Here is a 21754-nt window from a genome sequence, read left to right on the forward strand (position 1 = left end):
GGGACGGGGAGCAGGGCATACTCAGAAATAAGGGTGCATCAGACACAATCTGCAACGATAAGGATGGAGAGGCCAGGTGAGGAGGAGGACAGTGGCCAATCTCCTGGCGCTGCTGGCAGCCACAGGGAGGTGGTCGGGAGGGAGGAGTTTCACCCAAGCGCAGCAGGGAGGAGAGCCGCTTCCCAGGCAGGGCAGAGATGCTGGGGTAGCCTTTTCCTTGGAGGAGACGGCGAAGCAGAAAGAATGACACCATACACAGGCTCAAGGAGAACTCAGTTTTTATGGGTTAAGCCAAATGCAATGCAAAGTTGTTCTTGTTACTTTTTTTAACCAAAATAAATAAATCAGATTTGTCCCTGTGATGGGTCAGGGGAGCTGGCCCCTTGGCCGTTTGCTGCCTCTCACTCCTGCCCCTCCTCTCCCCCTCTGACCAGCTTTGGCACAGCAGAGAGAAGAGCGCTTTGGAGTCTCCATCGCATTGAAGGGAAGAGGAAAGGAGATGGCTAGGCGGTGAAGGGAGAGCAGGACCAGAGGAGCAGCCGGAACCCCGGATCTGAGTGGCACTTCGTGGCCACACCCAGCCCCAGGTGGTGGAGTGTGTGCGGCCCTGCACACGGCCGGGACCCTCTGGAGCGGTGGAAGTGGTCACTGCAGAGTGGACCCTCCCGCTCTGTGCCAGGTCAGTCTCGGGCCAGCTCCCAGCAGCCGTCCCGCAGCAGTGCCCTTGGTCCACCGCATGGTGAGGGTCCTGCCAGAGCCCACCCACCCTACAAACCCTCAGACAGTGATGGCTCCTGTGAGGGGGTGGGGGCTCAGCTTGGGGAGAGGAGGCCACCCTTGTCCAGGTGTGGGAACCCCTTGCTGGGTGACCAGGACTGCTGGCATAGGGGGATGCCGCATGAGGCCAGTCCTGTAGGGGTGAGCTGGGGGGATGGGGTGGGGGCAGACCTGTCCCTCCCAGGACACCTGCAGGGGCTTCCCTCTCCTTCTCCCGCTCCCCACTGTCTCCATGAAGGCTGCTCAGCTGGACAGAAGTTGTAGAGCCCGGCGGGTATCTGGCTTGGGGGGGCAGCCAAGCACAGGAGGGGGCAACAGCCTAGTTCCTAAGTGAGCACGGGGCGTGTGCGGGAAGGATGGGCACAGGTGCGGGCAGTGCGGAGGCACGATGCTTTAGTTGGAAGCAAGGGGCAGTCGTGAGGTGCAGGGCGGCCCAAGCAGCCCGGGCAGCATCTACGAGAAGTTCTTGAAGGCGTCCAGGTCGAAGGCTGTGTCCAGGAGGCGCTGCAGCTCCGTGAGGTGGGTCTTCTTGTTGCCAGTGGCTGGAGCTGCTGCTGGGTCCCGGCCAGCGTACCTGAGGGCGGCGACAGTGAGGGTGAGGGCCACTGAGGGGGCCGGGGCTCGTCACCCTCGCGGCCCCAGCTGACTGCCCGCGTCCCTACCACACAGGCTTGGCGCGGCTGATGGTGGTTCGCAGCCTGGGCTTCACGTAGTCGTAGTAGCCTTGGTTCTTGTGCTCCTCCTGGCACCAGGCCAGCTCAGCATTGGGGTACTTCTGGACCTCCTGCAGCAGGAGGTCGAAGGGGAAAGGCGACAGCTGGGGGGAGAGAGAGAAGCTCCTGTCAGGAGGCAATGCTCAGAGTGATGGGCGAGGCTGGTGGCCCCAGCGGGGAGCGCGGTGACCCCTAAAAGACGCCCAAACCAGAACCTCTGGGAGAGCTCGAGGGCCCGGACGCCTGGAGGAGGGCCGCCAGCACTGGTCCGAGAACCACAAGCCCTCACCTGCTCGATCCTGGTGATGGCCACCTGCTCCACCATGTCCCGCGCTTTGCGCTCTCGGGTGAGGTCATAGTACACTTTGCCGGTACAGAAGAGAAGTCTCTTGACGTTTCCTGGGTTCTGTGCTGCAGGGCCATCTTCTGGGATCACCCGCTGGAAGTGGGTTCCTACGAGAGAATCCCCATGGCCAGGGGATTTGCTCAGGACTTGGCTGAGGGTGTCTAGGGCCTTCCCTCCGTGAGGTGGGGCTGTACCATGACTGACACCAGAACACAGGGTTTCTGAGGGTTAGGACGCTGCCCCTCCCACCAGCCTGTGATGTCCTTGCATTAATCCACACTGAGAGAACCTAACAGGCATGGTAGCCTAACAGCCTTGGAAAACAAGTGACATCAGTTCATTCTTCAGAATGATATGCCTCAGACTTGGGGGACAGCTAGGACTAGTAGAGCACCCCATGACCACTCTGCTCAGACTCCTCCTGAGTTTACAAACACCAAAACTTTCCACATTGGAAACTGGAGCAAATATTCAAATGCTCATGGCCTGAACCATCCCTCTGGGAACAAGGCTGACTTCAGAAAGCTGCATTCAAAATGAGGGGTTCACTTAGTGACACATATGCAGCACAGGACATGCTCACATTCATGCTACACACACAAATGCTAGGATTAGAAGGAAACTACCTTCACACAAAAAAAGGCCAGATATGAGACACCCACTGTGAACATCATACTCATTGGTGAAAGACTGAAAGCATTTTCTTTAAGATCACAAACAAGGCAAGAATGTCCGTTCTCACCACTTCTATTCAACATAACACTGGAATTCTAGCCAGGGCAATTAGGCAAGAAAAAGAAATAAAAGGTATCTAAATTGGAAAGGAATAAGTAAAATCATCTTTTTTATATGTAGAAACCCCTAAAGATTACACACACACACACACACACACACACACACACACTTGTTAAAACTAATAAATGAATTCAGCAGAATTACAGGATAGAAAATTAACACTAAGAATTTAGTTGTATTTATATGAGCAATCCGAAAGTTAAAAAAAGAAAAAAATCCTATTTGAAACAGCATTAAATAAATAAAATCACTTAGGAACAAACTTAACCAAGAAAATGAAAAACTTGTACACTGAAAACTACAGAACATTACTGAAAGAAGTTAAAGATACCAATAAATGGAAAGTCATTTGTGTTCATGGACTGGAAGATTTAACACTGTCACAATGTTAATACGACCAAAGCAATCTATAGATTCAATGTAATCCTTATCAAAATCCCAAGGACATGGACTTTTTTTGCAGAAATAAAATCCATCCTAAGATTCATGGTATCCCAAAGGATCCTAAATAGTCAAAACTATCTTGAAAAAGAAAAACAAAGTTGGAGGACTCATGTTTCCTGATTTCAAAACTTATTACAAAGCTACAATATCAGAGCGTGGTATTGGCACAAAGACAGATATACAGACCAATGGAAGAGAAGAGAGTTCAGAAATAAAGCTTTACGTATATGGTCAGATGATTTTGACAAGAGAACCAATAACATCCAATGGGGAAAGGACAGTCTCTTCAACAAATGGTGCTGGGAAAACTGGATACCCATATGCAAATGAAGCTAGGCCCTTACACCACACAGAAACACTGACTCAAAATGGATTAAAGGCAGACCAAGAGCTGAAATTATAAAACTTAAACACTGAATTTGACAAGGATTTCTTAAGAAAAAAAATAGAAAAAGTGGACTTTATAAAAATTAAAAAAGTTTGTACATCAGAAGACAACACAGATGGAAGAAAATAGTTGCAAGTCATATATCTGATAAAGCATCTATATCCAGTAAATGGAGAGAAATCTCACAACTCAACAAAATAAGCAAACCAACTAAAAAATGGGCAAGGACGTACGACATTTCTCTAAAGACAACATACAGATGGCCAGTGAGCACATGAAAAGACGCTCGACATCACTAATCATTAGGGAAATGAAAATCAAAATTGCAATGAGATACTACTTCATGATCACAAGGATAGCTATTGCAAAACAAACACAGAAAGAGAAAACAGTTCTAGTGTTGGCAAGCCATGCAGAGAAGCTAGAACCTTGTGCACTCTTGGGAACCACTATGGAAAACAGTATGTTACACTACAAGAGTTACCATATGACCCAGCAATTCTGCTTCTTGGTATATATCCAAACGAATCAAAAGCAAGGTCTTGAAGAAAGACTGGTACACCCATGTTCATTGTGGCATTATTCCCAATGGCTAAAATGTGGAGGCCACCCAAGTGTCCATTGACAGATGAACAAACAAAAAGTGTATATACCATATACATACAATAGAATACTATTCAGCTTTAAAAAAAAAGGAAATTCTGACACATGCTACAACATGGATGAACCCTGAGGATATCATAAGCTAGTCACATAAAGACAAATATTATACAATTCCACTTATATACAGTTCCTAGAGGAGTCAAACCTATAGAGACAGAAGGCAGAATGGTGGGTGCCAGAGGCTGGGGAGAAGGGGTGATGGGGGAGTTGCTTTCCTTCAACCAGGGATCAAACCCATGCCTCGTGCAGTGCAAGTGCTGCATCTTAACCACTGGACTACCAAGGAAGTCTGGTGAATGTGTTTATTAATGCCACTGAACTGTACACTTAAAAGTGGCTAAGATGGTATATTTTATATAATGCATATTTCACCATAATAATAATAAAAGGGAAAAAACCAAAGACAGGATTTAGCATGATAGAAAACTAAAGGGGGCTCCATGGCTGGCAGTGATGGGGATGTGCAGGGCTGCTGCATGCTGCCAGCGCCTGTCTGCTGTCCAGGTGAGACTGCAGTGCTGTGGGCCTCCCCTCACCCCACTGAGCTGGGTGTTACGTGGCAGGCCCTACCCACCCAGTGCCTCTCCTCTGCCCCTGGCCGCTGTCAGCCCCCGGGAGCAGTGGTCAGGCAGCAGGGTGCACTCTAACCTCGGACTCATTTCACTGCCTCTAAGAGAGTCCTAGGGATGCACCCAGCTAAGGCTGTGGATCCTGGTGGGACAAGAGAAGACATGCTGTTGGACCAATCTGCACACAAGCTCTGACACCCTGGCTGTCGTGTTCAGTGGTCTTTACCCAATAACCAAAAATGTGGCAAGGACCACAGTGAGACTGACAAGCCCCCTAACACAGCAGCAGTTAAGACCCCCTCCAAATGCCCAGCCCCCTCACGCCTACCTGGAAGCATCTCGTCAAAGTTGGACCTGGCCTCGGGGTGCCGCAGCAGGGACTTCGGGGTGAAGATGATGAGCTGAAACACAGAAGCACAGGCTCATGACAGACCAGGTTCTAAGTATTCAAGAAGGAGGGCAGCAAGGGGCTGCCCAGGCCCGTCTCCAGAGCAGGCCCTCCTGCTGCCCTCCTGGCTCTATAGTCAGGAGGAGCGCAGGTCTGAGGTGAAAGGAGGAAACAGGATGATGCTGTTTGCCCCTGGGCTCTCCTCCTGTGCCCTGAGACGTTGGGCTCTGCTCAGCTAGGCACCCTCTCCTCCAGGGCCCGCCCCAGTCTGCTCAGAACCCTTGGCACCGCTACGCTATACCTGGGAAAGACACCTGAGGCTTTCCTGGGTGTCCCTGCCTGTGGCCAGGGCTGCCCTGCTCTATTACCTGCACAGTTACCGGCAGCAGCAGGAAGCATTCTCCCCTTGGACCCTTCACACACACGCCCACTCACCCTTCAACACCCTGCCCAGGAGCCTGCTTCCTGAGGACCCTCTGCTCCTTTGGCCCCTGAGGCGGGGCTCACCTCTCCTCCAAGCTCAACACACCACCTACAACCACCCGCTCACATGTTCATCCTCCCATTGGGCTGGGGCCCTGGAGTCCTCAGGCCAGGCCTCTCTGAGCAGGGACACCCCCAACTGACCGGCTTCCGGAAGGGCAGGAGAATCTGGCGACGTAGCACGTGGAAGAAGTTGCCAGGGGTAGAGCAGTTGACGACAACCCAGTTGCAATCATACAGCTGATTTATGTCAAAGTTGGCTTCCTTAAGGTCCTATAGCAAAGAGGTAGAAGGCCAGAGGCCCAATGACTCTAAGCACCCTGCTGTGGGAGGCACTGAGGCAGACAGCTTCAGAAGGCCCCGGGTTCCAGCCTTAGGCACCTCAACTCCCTCTGAGATGCACGCAAAGGGGACACAGACAGAGCTCAGCCAGTCAGCTCTAAGCTCTGAATGGAATTCTCAGCCCCACATTTATCCCTATGTCTCTGAAAACTACTGCCTGGCCTAGGACAGACACAGGGTCTAGCTAAAACCAATTCAGATTTTCCTTAGAAACTGACTCCCAGTAATTTCCTCTCAGCTCTTAAAGTTTCACTAAAATCACCCCAGAGTTCTTTCCTCTAAAATGTCTGCTTGGGGAACTCCCTGGCAGTCCAGTGGTTAGGACTCTGAGCTCCCGAGCGTGCAGGTTCAATCCCTGGCTAGGGAACTAAGATCATGAAAGCTGCAATAAATAACTTGCCTGAATCAAAACACAGACAGTATTACTCCTAAAAGCTTCTGCTGCAGGAAGCAGCCTGGTACTGTCTTCTATGCTCTGAAGAGGCCTCTCATTTCCAGGACACAAGCAGGCGTGGGCCCACCTACGACTCCTGAGAGGGACAGAGCAGTGGCACCTTCAGAGGTGCCCACAGACGCCCAGGTGGTGGCTACTTACCGGCAGGACGTCTGGATCATCATTGCACATCTGCAGGAACCTCTCTGGCCTGGCGGAGGAATGTTCTGGGCCCTGGAACCAGACACACAAGTTACAAATCAGGAGCTTCCCCCATTCTGACAGCTGCATTCAGTACTTCTCTTAACCAACTTGCTCATTTCTGGTCTGAAAAACACCAAGTTATCTCTTTCCTGCCAACAGTTTAATTCCTTCTCCTCCTGCCTATGGAGTGGAGGAGGAGTTTTCACATCAGGACAGGGCCGAGTACTCCTGGCTCCTCATGACTTCCAAACTGGAGTGTTAAGAAAACCCCTCACAGGGCCTGGGGGAGGAGGGAGGGAGAGCACGGGGACTGCCTGAAGCTGAGCGGGCCCCAGCCACACCCCCACTTCTTATCCAGAACTGAGCAGGACCTGCCTCTTGCCTCCAAGGAGGTGGGGAACACCAGCAGAGCCTGCACCGTGCCAGTCTCGGGACCAGGGTCCCAGGCAGGCCCTTCCTAGGTCTGCCAGGGAAGGGGTGGGGGGCTCACCATGCCCTCCATGCCGTGGGGCAGCAGCAGCACGATGCCGTTCTGCCGCACCCACTTGGCTTGTCCCGGGCAGATGAACTGGTCGATGATGCACTGGGCCGTGTTATGGAAGTCACCAAACTGGGCCTCCCAGAGGACCAGGGCGTTAGGACTGGCCATGGCAAAACCCAGCTCAAAGCCTGCAGAGCAGGAGGAAGGAGGAGACCGGACTGCAGTCAGCTGGTGGGTGGTAAGGGGAGGTGGGGAGGAGGGGGGGGTCGGGGAAGCAATGGGGAGAGGGTGGCTGGGAGGACAGGGAGGAGGGCCTCGCGGGCCCCAGTGCTCACCCAGGACGCCATACTCGGACAGGGAGCTGTTGCACACGGTGTAGGGGGCCTGGTTGGGCCAGAGGTGGTTCATGGGGATGCAGGTTCTCTTGTCCACGTTCTGGTCGTGCAGGACATGGTGGCGATGGCTGCGGCAGAACGGCACAGATTAGCAGGCAGGAGCCGGCCCTGCACGCGGCTCAGACTAGACCCCACGCACAGCCGCTGCTGGGGGCACAAAGCCTCGTTCTTAACAAAAGCATCTAATCAGAGCAGGAATAGGGTGCTTCTGGGCCTGAGACAATGGGATCTAACGACTGCTTCCTGGCAGTGATTTTCATCTGGAAGACAAACACCACAGCCCTTCTTTTGCATCTCCTCCGCTCTGAAGGGCCCACAAGAACACCAAGGCCATTACCTAAAAGTGCCCCGCTCCACATCCTGGCCGCTCAGCCGGATATGGATGCCCTCCTTCAGTAGGGAGCCAAAAGCCATGTACTCTGCCAGAGCCCAGTCCACAGTCCTGTTCTTCACCAGCTCCCCACGGGTCTTCAGGATCCGGCTCAGCCCTGCAGAGACAGACGGTGTTCACCAGACGCCCCGAACACCCGCTTAGTTCAAGAGTTCCCTGCAGCCCCAGCTTCTGGGGTCCAGAGTTGCCAGAAGAGAGGTGTCCAGACCAGGGAGGCTGTGACATCCCATGCCTTCATCCACTGCTCTGCTGGCTGAAGACCATGCCGGGGCAGGGGTGAGGAGACAGGCTACCCTCATCCAATCACCCTTGCACGGCCTTGAACGAGGCAGGAACCTGAGCCAGACGGGGACCAGTCTCAGGCCAGAAGGGAGTCGGCACTACTTCCGAAGGCCCGGGTGCTGGCCGAGGCGGGGCAGGGCAGGGCACCCTCACCTCCGTGAATGGTGAAATCCTCCACAGGCACGGAGCTGGCCACGTTCCCAATGTGTGTGAGAATGTCCTCCGTCAGGCCCGTGGAGGGGCAGGTCATGCTCCTCGGCTGCCCGTCCAGGGTGAAGAAGCCTGGGGCAGAAAGGGCAGGCTGACATAAGGAACCGTGGACGTGTGAAATGCTGCTGAGAGGTGGCCGAGATCTTCTTCCTTTGAGAGCGGCAGTCGGGGGTCTGATTCTGGGACCCATGGGGTGTGGGCGGAAGGGGTTCACCGGTGGCATGCCTCACTCACCAGGCCAGGGGGAGTCCAGCCAGTGCTTGATATGCAAGATCTTTTCGTCCTTGGACCTGGTGAAGGCCTCCTCACAGATCTTGTCGTACTTGGAGATCTCCTCCTAGAGGATCGCGCACAATGCAGCCGTCAGCACTGCCCTGCACAGGGCGTGCCGGGCACCCAGCCAGCATACACCGAGCCAGGGCACACAGCACCTTCCCGGTGCAGAGTCCCTCAGACCCCACGGACCCCTGGCTTCTCCTCCCAACACGCATCACCTCTGGGAGATCTGTGGGAAGCCTGGTAGTGTTTCCGTCCCAGCGGCTCCTTCTCCACTGCGGGCTGTGGGTCCTGCTCACCCTCCCTCCAGTCTTCCTAATGAACTGGTCCAGTTCTTGGGCTCCGAGCACAGCCCCAGGAGGACTGAGCCTGAGTGCCATCTTGGCGCCTGCCCTGATCCCAGCACCAGCCTCACTCACAGGCCCCTGACTCTGCGTGCTCAGGACCTGCACTGCTCATCTTTCTCTGTTGCTCTGCATGGGCCTTTCCTCTCATGACCAGCCAGAAAGATCAGCTCGCAGCAGGTCTTTTACTGAGCTGGGTCCCTCACCCCCCTCTCACCCCCTCACCCCTCTGCACTGGGCTCTGTGAGCCTCAGAGGCCAAGGTGAAGTCCTCTCAGGTCCCACCTCCCTCATGGAACTAACTCCTCAGTAGCCTGGACCTTCCAGGTTATGTGCTGAAATGCTGTAGTTGTAAATATTTCACATGTCCTCACTTGGATCCTAAGTGCTCTGCAGAAGTGAGCACTGGCCCTGTGGTGGGTCTTTTCTATCCCCCCTTGGCTCCGGAAAGACCCACCAGGACAGAGCCAGGGACGCACCTCGTACTCAGGCTGATTGACCACGCCCTGCGACACCAGCAACTCTGCATACTTCTGCAGCACGGGCTTCTGTTTGCGGATCTGCTTGTACATCAGCGGCTGGGTGAACATGGGCTCATCCATCTCGTTGTGGCCGTTGCGCCGGTAACACACCTGGGCACGCCGGGAGACCCCAGCATCAGGGACCATGTCAGTCGGGACCCAGGACCTATGAGGACGTGTCCCATTTCTCCTAGTTGACACCTCAGTTGACCTCCTCTAGAATTAGGGTCCTATCTCCCTCTCCTTCACACACTAGAATTGCTTTGACTGTCCCCCGATGAAACAAGAATGACCTGGGACTATCTTGGCACAGGACCCCAATTACCTTCTTGCCCAGGTTGGGGCAACCAAGTCAAAGACACAGGAGCTCTCGGGAGGGGAAGGGAGGTGTCCCCTGGCCCTAGGGAGCCCTAACCCCTCTCTCCAGGACACAGGCTAAGGTCACTCACCAGGTCCACCACCACATCCTTGTGGAAGGTGCTCCTCCACTCGGCTGCAACTTTGCACACATACATGACTGCCTCTGGGTCATCCGAGTTCACGTGGAAGATAGGGGCATTCACCACTCGGGCCACATCAGTGGGGTAGGGTGAGGAGCGGGCCATGCGCGGGTCTGTGGTGAAGCCGATCTGCAAGGGACAGGCAGCTTGGCCAGGGGGCTTGGCACACTGCTAAGCATTATCGGGACAGAAGTAGAGTGGGCCAGGGCAAGTCTACCCCCAGGTCAATGGCAGGGTGGGGACAGGGCTGGGGCGAGAGTGGATATGTCTGAGGGTGAGGGTGGGGCTAATGGCAGACAGGGCAGAGCCGAAGGCCACCTGCTGGAGGTCACTTGACTGCATGTGGCCTACTCTTGAGACGGTCCCTAAAGGGCTATTTAAAAAAATTTTTTTTCTTTTTTCCTATTCTGGTAACAAAATTCATACCTGTTGAATAGAGTTTGGAAGAGAGTATGAAAAATTAAAATCATCTATATTCTACCAGTTTCAGTGTAAATATCTTGATGCCTTCCTTTCTAGATGATTTTCTTTGCATGCATACACATATCAATATAAATATAAAATTTTAGATCCTACTATTGCTGTAATTTTGTACTCTGTTCACTAACATGAGTATTTTTTCTTTGAAAAGAAAATTTAAAGGTTTCATCACTTAGATACATTAAAACTTAATCATATATTTGTAATTTTATAATCTGCATTTAAAACTTATTTTTATGAACTACTTCAAACATCCAAAAAGTATGACACTACATGGCCCTGAAAGTAGAGGACGTAGTTTCCACACGTTGCTATATGTATTCCATATGTCGGTAAACAATATATAGATATCTTAGGTTTGTTGTTGATGTTTAGTTGCTAAGTCTCGTCCAACTCTTTGCAACCCCAGGGAAAGTAGCCCGCTAGGCTCCTCTGACCATGGAATTCTCCAAGCAAGAGTAACAGGAGTGGATTGCCATTTCCTTCCCCAGGGGATCTTCCCGACCCAGGACTGTAACTCGAGTCTCCTGCATCGCAGGTGGATTCTTTGCCACTGAATCACCAGGGAAGCCCCTTCTTAGGCTTACTGATTTTTAAAATTAAAAAGGCTTACTGGTATCATTTCCGGTTCATGAAAAAGTTGGAAGCTACGGAGAACTCCCAGATTCTTTATTCAGATTCAACAATGGCTCCCATTTTGCCCCTTTTATTATATACACTCTTTCCGTTACACACACGCACTCTCACACACACACATTTTTTCTGAACCATTTTCAGGTAAGTTGTAGACCAAAAGACTGTCCCTAGTCCTTAAAACACGGACATAGCCTTACCAGCCGTGATACAGTTCAGTTCACGCAGTTTGATATTATAGAATATTGTTATAAGACCCCTCAGTATACACATTTCATCAATAGTCCTAAAGATATAGTCTTTCCTGCCTCAGCCTAGTACTCAATCCAACACTTCACTGTGCATTAGTTACCACCTCTCTGTGGTCTCCCTTAATCTGGAAGCCTCCTTACTTTTTTTGGTTTTCACAACATAAACATTTTGGAAGAGTATTTCCATGTCTTTTAAACTACAGAGGTATACATTCTATGTACCTTACATAAGGTAGCATACTCTTTATGTGGTACAGATTCTTTGCAACTTGCTTTCTGTTCAAATTTATATTCATGGTTCATCCAGGTTGAAACATGGACCTTTACTTTCCTAGCAGAGCTTGGTGAAATCTAAGTACTAAATGGTACCACAGTTCATTTATCCATTCTCGTGTCGGTGGATGTTGTTTCCAACTTATGATTAATACACTGTTACTGTACACATTTCTACACCGGTTTTCTCCAGCAAACACTTGAGTTATCTGCACTCCTCCTAGGAAGGGAAAACTAAGCCACAGGGTCTGAGTTCTACACCCAAATACCCTCAAGCGCTCTCCAACGTGGCTGGGCCATGCAGCCTTCCCCAGCAGCAAGGGTGCCCTGCATTTTCACTCACCATACTGCAAATGTTTCACCAGGATATTAAATATTTTAATGATTATGTAATACTGTTCCCTACAGTTTTGCCAAAATTTATACAAAGACTCGTTGGTTTTGATAAACATTCTTATACAAAAATAGTTTGCATCTGATGGCTTCCTTAGGAGAAAAATGTAGAAGGGGAAATCCTAGGTGTGTTCTTAGAGAAATGAGAGCCTCAGCCAAGCAGGCCTCTTTTCCTGCTACAGAACTTCTTAACTGACCCCACATCATGACAGATGGTACCAAAACCAGCAGAAAGACTAAAAAAAAATTAGTAAAACTGTAGGTTTTTACAGAAGTTTGAGAGTTCTTTATTTATGATGAATTGCCTTTATATAAACTCCTTTATCACACTGACTAAAGAAAAGATTAGAACTAGTCAGACACCGATGAGAACATTAAAAAATGATGTACCATCGAGAATTCTGAAAAACACTTACAGAGACCATGCACAATCCCATGGTCTATCTGGGACTCCCCACAGGGAGATGTGGGTAGGCACCAGGTAAGATAGGAATCATAGCATGCACGTTACAGTTCACCTCACAGAAAGTGAACTGCTTCGAAGTTTTGAGGTCTCAGTCCCCCAGACGCCCTCCTCAATGTCTGCCACTGTTACTGACTTCTGTATCTTTAAGCACACATGGTGGGTATATGTGCACCCACTGACACACACACACAGATAGAGCTGTACTCCACATTCTGCTCTACCCCCCACCTCCATTTAATGTATCTTACAGATGATTTCAACAGTATATATACATCCATTCTTTCACATGGCTTTATTACACTGTGGTTGCTATTAACTTACATTAGTGCTTATTTATGCGTGTGTGCTAAGACACTTCAGTCATGTCTGACTCTTTGCGACCCCACGGACTGTGGCCCACCTAGCTCCTCTATCTATGGGATTCTCCAGGCAAGAATACTAAAGTGGGTTGCCATGCCCTCCTCCAGGGCATCTTCCCAACCCAAGGATGGAACCTGTGTCTATTATGTCTCCTGCAATGGCAGGCAGGTTCATTACCACTAGCACCACCAGTCTCTATTCTAAACACTCTATGTATATGTATATTGATTTATATGTATTAATTCGTTAAAGCTTTGTGACACATGTAGAGATCTATCATAAATTACTTACCAGCTCCCTACTGATGAAGTGGTACAAGTTTTGGTTTCCAGTCTTGCTGCAGCATTGTGGGGCCATCTCCACAATGCCCCTCCATATGATTATTTATTTCAGCTTTATATATTTACATCTTTCTTCCAGTTTCATTAAGATATTAATTGTGCAGCATGATACACACACACACACACACATATTGTGACTGATCTGTACGGCTTACAGGATCTTAGTTCCCCGATCAGGGACTGAAGTTGTGTCCCCCTGGAGTGGAAGCGTGGGGTCTCAACCACAGGACTGCCAGGGAAATCCCCTAAACAAAATTTTAAAAGTATTTGGCACCTCTCCTGCTTGCCAGGATCCATAAGAGATTATCAAATAGATTCTGCCATCAGAATATATAATCAAAAAAAAAAAAAAAAAACTCCTGAGATGAAATTCATCTGACTCTGGAGACTACATATAGAAAAACTTTTCTCTTAAAAATAAACAAACAAAGGAAAAACTCTCCCTGTGTCTTGGGGCTTCCAATCCCTTTGAATGATCTTTGCTCTACTGTTTCCAGACTGAAGACCATGCCGCTGGCAACTCAGTTCCTACCCAACAAGGACTAAAGACTATCTGTGCATGGTCATCTGAATAAAACACAGTGCAGCGATGCATTGTTTTTTAGACCTTTCTCTTTCTTTGGTGTTTTTCTAATACTGCTTTTTAAAAGAAGCAATTCAAATATCAACTCTCAAGCAAGCTATTCAACTCTCTGCTCAATTTTCTCCTGTGTAAAATGGGAATGATAGCACCTACCACATAGGGAAGACAGGGATCACGCTTTAAGTTAGAGGATATGAAGTCACTAATTTAGTCTGGCACATGGTAGGCACTCAATAAGCAGTAGCTGTTACATTGTGTGTTACATTCATCCTTAATGCTCCTTGTCTTGTTTGTATTTGACATTGTACATTTTAAGTTCTTGGGCATTCACTATGTACTGATTACCACATTTACTTTCATGTTTAAATTTTCCCTTCTTCCTGTCTATTTCTGGCTGGGACAATTGCAACTGTTTGTCTTCCTCTAACTCATTCCACATGTATCAACAAACCATCTTCATAAATCAAACTGTCTCGTCACTTCCTGGCTTTGGTCCTCCGAGGGCCTCTCAACACATCTGGAGTAAGACCCTCTTTCTTGGCGGCCATGCAGAAGCAGCTGGTGGCTGCTTTCTCTCAAAAAAATCCCTCAAACCTTAGATGTGACAGCTTCATCACCTCCCTTGGACAGAGGGACCCTTCCCTGACTTGCTCCTGCCCCCTAACATTTGCCTACTTGACCTTGCATTTCCACCTAAAGGTCAAATCCTCAGAGAAACATCTGCAGGCTAACCCAGTAGCTGGTAGGCCCCCTGCTCCCTCACCTAGAACGATAAACTCTATAATGACAGGGAACGCGCCCTTTCTCTGCCTGTTACCTGACACAGTGCCAGTACTTAAAGGAACTCAAGTATCTGTTATATCAAAGTTCACACAAGTTGGTGAGATGAACTCTTGGATACACGGCACAGGAAATAACAGATATAAACTATGTTATATGTTTTAGAGTTGGACAGAGATATTTACTTATAAGAATGTTCAACAAGCATTATTTAAAACTGTGAAAAATGACAATCTTAAAAGTCTAACAACACAGCAATATGTTTTATGAAACAACCTATAATGTATATTGTCATAAAAATTAATATTTTAAGAGTATGTAAAGACATGAGAAAACACTGTGGTAAATAAGAAGTGGATGTAAAACTGTGCATATAGAACCCCAGTTTCTTAAGAAAGAAAAGCTATCCAAATGCTTGTGGGTCTAGTAGAAAATATTCTAAAATAATATCATGCTCTTAAAACAGCATAATTAACATCTCTCTACTTAAAAGAAAGTATCCTGTTTGTCCAAGTTTATTAATCAGAAAACAAAAAATGTACTAAATGATAAGAAGATGTCCCTCTAAGTAAGACTGACGTGAGCACAGAAGCCTCAGGACAAAGTCTAACTGCTGATGTGGCCTCCTTAGCCTTCTCTGCTGCAAAGATCCCAGGGCCACCCAGGTTACCTGGTTGTTGACGACCACGTGGACAGTGCCATGAGTCGTGTAAGACGGCAGGTCACTCAGGTGGAAGGTCTCGTAAACGATGCCCTGGCCAGCAAATGCGGCGTCCCCATGCAGAAGGATGGACATGACCTACAGACAGGCAAAGGAGAACCCAAATCTGACGTGGTCCTGGCCACCATGTCCACAAGGCACATGGGAGAGTACATCATGATCCACTTTTCAAAAAATGATGTAGTATTTTCTTTTTGGCTGTGCTGGGTCATTGCTGCTGTGTGGGCTTTTCTCCAGTTGCAGAGAGTGGGAGTGACTTTCTAGTTGTGGTGCAAGGGCTTTTCACTGCAGTGGCTTCTCTTGTTGCAAAACACAGACTCTATGGCACAAGGGCTCAGCAGTCACGGCTCCTGGGCTCTAGAGCACAGGCTCAGTAGTTGGCACACAGGCTTAAATGCTCTGTGGCGTGTGGGATATTCCCAGCCCAGGGACTGAACCCATGTCCCCTGCACTGCAAGTGGATTCTTTACCACTGAGCCACCAGGGAAGCCCCAAAATGATGTATTTTGAGATCATTTAAAACTTAGAAAGAAAAGGGCAGGAAAGCAGAAAGACCCCCAGGCCCCTCCCAGCCCCTCTCCCCTGTGATGTGTTCCAGGTGGTACGCGCCATGTCTGCACACCCACCACCCTACCACCATCTGCTGCAGAGCCAATGCCCACTGCCCCTGAACCCACCACACAGGGCTCTTTCATAAGGAAAGCAATGCTGGCCCAGAGCCCGTTCTCCCTAGGTCCCATGCAGACGTGCTCTCAGGACCACTCCTCTTCGGCTTCTCTGACCTCGAGCAGCCCCTTATCTCTCCCATCTCCACATTCTGGACAGCCCTTGGGCTCCAACGGTCCTTCGTGAACAGACTCAGGAACGCCGCATGCCATACCTGGGATACCCGAGGTGGCCTGCCCCATGTGAATGCAGACAGGTAGTTGTCCAGGTTTCTCCCTTTAAACTCACCATTTCTCCTCGGTAAGGAGCACAGTGAGGAGAACCTTTACATCCTGCTCCTCACCACACCCGCACCCACCCAGCAGCCTCCGTGGCACCTCCTGGATGCTACCAGGTGTCACCCTACCTTTATGCACTCGTGTTATGTAACAGCGTTCTCTGCTCAACCTTTATTTGTTTTAATATGTGCTCACGAATTCCTGTTGTATTCAATGGGTGTAACTGACTAGTTTCAGTAGTTACTTTGACGCTCACATCGTCCTGGGCTTGGTGTGGGAGCCCCATGCCGTCTAAACAGGCCCCGGGGTTCATGGTGGGGGTGGCTCCCCGCTTTCTGGCACAAGAGCTTCTCAGACTCCTGCCCAGCCCTGGAATCAGACATTTCTCTAAGGAGCCTGGTTCCTTCAGTGGAGGATCACATTTAAGACTATTTGTGTGCTCATCACTACTAAAACACCATCACTTCTAGGCTCTTTCAGCCCAGAGCCAAAAAATGGATACTAAGTTCGCGTACAGAGATTTCTAAATTTATACACTGTGTAACTACAACACCTCCAATTCCAATCCTTTTTCTGTGCCTTCCTCCTTCCACATCTATAAACACCTCCTGCACCGTGAGACTCACTCGCACTGTCCTCTGCGTTACCTGCTGGCTTGGTGCCCCCGTGACCCCACCACCCCTATTCGGTGATGCCCTCTTGCTGGGTGTCCTCAGCTCCTGTCACCTCCCTGGTTCTCACGCCAGGAAGGGAAGGTCCATGTGCTCTTCAGAGACAAAGTCTAGACTCTTTTTGTAGCAGACCCCATGTGTCCCGCCATGGTGGCGGCAGGAGCGCTCTCTAGGACAGGCAGAAATAGACACAAGTGCTGGGTTTGTACAGGGACCACCTCAGAGGACGGAAGCTTCGCCAGGTCCCAAACAGCCGGGGGACACAGCGCCTCGCCCTGATCACCAGGGTGCAAGCTGCTCCTCTGCAGAGCCTTCTCTATACAACCTCGGCCTCCTGCCTTTGGGCACTTCAGGCTAGCCTCCCCTCTCCTCTCGCTATTTCTCTTGATCTTCTGGTGAAGCTGTACTGGGCCGCTTGCCAGGCTACCTGTCGTCCCTGTAGTCTCCAGCGTGCTACCGGCTGCCGAAATCATACTCCTACCTACTCCTTTCTGCCTGCAGCACTGGGGAGCTGTTTTCCCACATGAACGTCCCAAGGGCCAACCCTGAGCCAAGCTGGGTCAGGCTCAATCTTGCACCAGCTTACGGAACAACCTTGGCCACATTTATAGAAATTACATATTTTTTTTCTGAAACACTGAAGGTTATGTAACAAATACTCCAGCTTCCTGGATTCTGGGTTTAACAGAAATCAGGTAATTGCCTAGAGGTTTGGGATGAGTAGCAAGGACGGCAAGTGTGGAGGACTGGTGGGGTCTGACCCATCCACTGAGCAGGGCAAGGGTGGGCTCAGAGAGAAGGGTAAGGCTGGGGGCCTCTGGGCATGGGCCATTCACACTGGGCAGGGCACACCTGTAGACCGGGCACTCCCTCAGACAAGCACCTGGCGACCACATGGGGCTAACCAGCCTCTCCTGGCCTCACAGCATTGATTGCTGTGATCATCTGAAGCATGTTAGATATCCTCCATCGCTTTTGTCTAGTTATTTCATTACTTTTCAGGGTGTTTCCAGCATTCTGATCAAGCGATGCCTGAATGGCTGTGCGTCTATAATTTATGAATGTGAATATCATGTAATGTTTTCTGCCGTCTTGTTCCCCTCCCCGGCCACAAAAGTCTTGGCAAGTGTCCCAGCATGGACAGCAGAAATGCCGGTCACTGATGTTGCTCTCCGCCCCATCCATCCCCCGCCACAGTGTCACTGGTGGCCTCGGGGGCTGCACAGGGAGCCGCTTTCTGCCTGTTTGGAGCTTCTGCGGCACCGTCCAGGCTCCCAAGCCCAGGGAAGTAACTCTCATGTCCCAACATCCTCCCCACGGACTATACACTTTCTCTGTGGTGCAGGGACCACTTCCTATTCCCAATGCCACCTACGGCTGGGACCCCATTACCCTCAAACCATCCAAACACAGTATGAATAGAGTTACAGTGTCTTGAATTAAAGAACCTAGTAAACTAACAATTGGCTCCACCTCTAAAAAGTCTGAGGCTCACCAGGGCATCCTTCGGCCAGGCTGCCTCCCACCCACTTCCTCCCTGTTCTGCCCATAGCACCTCCCCCGCCTGCCGCCATCTTTGTCCATCTTTCATCTCTGGGGAACATTCTTTTCTTCCCATCTACCTAAGTCCTGCTGTTTCTTTAATTAAATATGACAATTATCTGCTCTATCAATGAGAAGATTCGACTGCCTTTCATTCCACTTCCTTCCATACCCGTGTATTCCTCTTCTGAGGTTCCTTACCAGTTAACCTGCAGCTTTACATCACAATGTGTATGTTCTATTAGCTTTCTCACATGTGACCCTGTTTCTAGGAAGAATAGATGCTTGAGAGTACGGTGGTGATGCTCACTTCAAACATGCCCCAGAATGCTCACACAGACACTACAAAAAGTTGATTTTCCTGATTGCTTGGCTTTGAGGTTGTCAATAGTAAGAACTATATAATTTGTAAAAGACAGACTTATACTTTGAGATCAAACAAGGACAAACAGTTACAATCCATTGAGGATTTCTATATACCAGCAGGCTGGCTAATCAATAATAAGCATTCACCATCACATATCTGGAAAATGCTGGTACTAGGGCCATCCAAACCTAGAGCTATTCTCCACCTCTGTACTAGGACAATCCAGACCTCGAGCTGTTCTCCATCTCTAAACAGTGCCACCCTAATACCGACTGGGCCATCTCTCCTCCTATCTGTCAGCTTCACAATTCTTCCTTTAGGCTCACCCACACCTCTTCCTTAAGACTCTCTCCTCTTGTTCAATGACAAAACCTCTTTGACCATCATAATTATTTTGCAAGACTAGCTTCTCCACAGGTGTGATGACAACAAAAACAAACTACTCCCCACCTAGCCCTGGTGGTCACAACTTGGGAGGAAGTGTATCTGTAACTGGGACTGGTTTACTATTGCTACTCTTTGGAAGTTCACTCAGAACATTTTGTTCAATTTCGGAAATGTGAGGTCTGAGGCATGCCTGTGGCTGTGAGCCTGTCCTGGACTTTTTGGCCTCACGACTGGCCCTGGCCAGCTCACATTGTCTCACCTTCTTCCCCTCAGTGTCCCCGCAATAAAACTGCTCAGCTTTGGTCTTGCCCATCACCACAGGATCGGCAGCCTCCAGGTGGGAAGGGTTTGCCACCAGCGACAGGGTGATGTTCCTGTCGGTCACACGGTTGATCCGCCGGTGATACATGCCCAGGTGGTACTTCACATCTCCAGAACCCTGCCGGCACAAACGGTGAGGCTTTTACCTAGGCAGGGAGATGCTTACTCTCTGTGACAGCCCTGTCCTGTGTTACTTCTACACCCAGAACTCTCATTCCTAGAAGGATGGGAAGGCTTTTTCAAGAATGGCTCCACCCAGGGTACAAGGAGGAGGTCCCTCAACTAGAGGGCCACATCCCCACCCCCGGCAGGGAGAACTGTGGGGGCTGCCAGGCCTCTCATCTCTCTTTTCTCTGGGAGGTCAGCCACTGGCCACTTCCTTTTTTTGTGAGTGGTATAGAGGATCCTAGATCCCATAAATCCTTCAGGAGAAATAAATGAAGTCAGGGTCTTGTGTGGGTTGGAGCTACACTAGTTTCTAAAAGAAATCAGGTATCTCACCTCATCAGCTGCCTCCAGCTTTGAGTCGAACTGACAGAAAATCTGCTCCAGCTCCTTCCTGATGACGTTCGCAAGCACATTCAGTCTCCCCCTGGACACATAGGAGTGAGCAGGGTCTGAGCTGGGCCCTGGGCAGCAGGCAATGCTGTTTTATCTCCTTTCTCCCCTGAGGTACAGGCAGTGCCTCAGTCTGCAGCCCAAGAGGAGCTGAGACGATAGCTGATGGGGGACACTTGGCCTCTGCTTGCCTGGCATCCAAGGCCATGGCGAGGTAGGAGGAAAAGGAGAAAACAGAGAATGCTGCCAGCCTGCAGTGAATGCTCCATCCTCGGCCTCCTCAAGCTGAGGTCTCTGCTTTGTGTCACCAAGTCACTTTCCCTCTAGGTTAACCTCCCTCACCTGTGATCCCAATACGGTCATGAGGCCAAGATGTCTGTCTACAACCACCTATGGCCTCGTGTGTGACTGTGACTGCCCAATGATGGGTTGCTGTGACGATGGTCATCTGGGGGCAGGGATTAGGGTTACTGTGTACCAGGCTTGCCCAGTGCCCCGCTTCTGTGCTCCAGACGCTCACAGGATGGTCAGGTACCTGTGTGGCATCCCCATGATCACGTAGTCCACTCCGTTCTCACTGGACTTGTCAATGATGGTCTTGAGGGCAGGAATCAGTACCTCGCAGCCTTCCAGACCAAAGCGCTTCTCAGATGACCACTTCCGCTGCAGGAACTCCTCAAACCTGGACAGAAACTAAGCCACCCTGAAGAGGCATGTCAGCAGGGACAACCTTGCTCTCACAGAGCTGTGGCCATGCCCCAAACCCACCCAACCCCATCAGCAGAGTGTACCACACAGACGGGGCCAGTGCAGCCCTGTACCTGGTGGAGCGCACGAGCCGGGCCAGCAGGGTCCGCTTCTCCTCGTTGGTGAACTGCATGACCCCGGGTGTCTCGAATTTCTGCCGGATCCACTGGCACTGCTCCAGGTCATTGATGAACATGAATTCTACCCCAATGTGCTGGCAGTAGGCCATCTATATTTAATGCACACACACAAACACACAATCAAGGGGATGGTCACCCAGGTATGTTGACTGCCCACTTAGCCAGAAGGTTGGGAGGAACAGGTGGCCTCCACTTCAGATGCAGCAGAGCTAGCATCCATGACCTGGGGCACCAGGCCTGGGCCCGCGACCTCCTCTCACTCTGAACTTGGCCATGAAATGCTTCCTCCATGAAGCATGGAGCCTAGTGGGCAGGGAGGGGAGAGTGACAACCCCTGCGTCAAGGTATGCTCCTTTCATGGCGGGAGGACAGAATCACCATCCCGGGGACAAGGAAGCTGCTGGGCAAGGCAGCTTCTCTGACCTCAAGGTCAGACTGTGCCCAGCACTGTGAGAAAAAAAGGCCCTGTGCCGCTGGTGGATATCACAGCTCAAAGGCCACTTAACTATAGCGGGCTTTCAAATTCTACATTCTTCTTTTAACAATTGACTCTCTTGGGGATATCAGGTTCTACAGAAGCATGACTGCACATATACAAAAGAAAGGGTCCTGAACAGAGCAGGCACTTCGTGACACCACTCACATGTCCCAGTTGGGAAGGAGGCCATGCGTCCTGTTGAAAGCCTAGGGTGACCTGGGCAGTATGCATGCCAGGAAATCAGAGTGAGAGAAAATAAGAAAGGCACGGGAGAGTTGAGTGTCAGAGAGGCAGCCCTCTGGGAACCCCTCATGGGGACTGTGCTGAGCAGTCTCTGGCGGGGTACTGGGCTGAAATGGGGGCCCTCTCTCGTC

General features: G+C 50.3%; 1 protein-coding gene across 3 annotated transcripts in view; it reads right to left on the reverse strand.

Moving 5' to 3' along the window:
- Positions 1–261: 261 nt before the first annotated feature.
- OGDH (oxoglutarate dehydrogenase) overlaps positions 262–21754 on the reverse strand; it is a 67052-nt gene continuing 45559 nt past the window's right edge. For all 3 annotated transcript variants that reach the window (XM_065939938.1, XM_065939937.1, XM_065939939.1), the window contains 18 exons: positions 20837–20991; positions 20551–20697; positions 19959–20049; positions 19396–19575; positions 15175–15303; positions 9894–10073; positions 9403–9555; positions 8539–8641; positions 8248–8376; positions 7759–7909; positions 7362–7489; positions 7036–7214; positions 6504–6575; positions 5711–5839; positions 5024–5096; positions 1780–1943; positions 1440–1594; positions 262–1351 (listed from right to left, as the gene is read on the reverse strand). In XM_065939938.1, the coding sequence (XP_065796010.1) occupies positions 1231–1351; positions 1440–1594; positions 1780–1943; positions 5024–5096; positions 5711–5839; positions 6504–6575; positions 7036–7214; positions 7362–7489; positions 7759–7909; positions 8248–8376; positions 8539–8641; positions 9403–9555; positions 9894–10073; positions 15175–15303; positions 19396–19575; positions 19959–20049; positions 20551–20697; positions 20837–20991 (2439 nt within the window). In that variant the 3' untranslated portion in view covers positions 262–1230. The remainder of the gene's footprint in view (positions 1352–1439; positions 1595–1779; positions 1944–5023; positions 5097–5710; positions 5840–6503; positions 6576–7035; positions 7215–7361; positions 7490–7758; positions 7910–8247; positions 8377–8538; positions 8642–9402; positions 9556–9893; positions 10074–15174; positions 15304–19395; positions 19576–19958; positions 20050–20550; positions 20698–20836; positions 20992–21754) is intronic.

Source organism: Muntiacus reevesi, chromosome 6 (genome assembly GCF_963930625.1).
Source record: "Muntiacus reevesi chromosome 6, mMunRee1.1, whole genome shotgun sequence".
In the NCBI taxonomy this organism is placed as follows: Eukaryota; Metazoa; Chordata; class Mammalia; order Artiodactyla; family Cervidae; genus Muntiacus; species Muntiacus reevesi.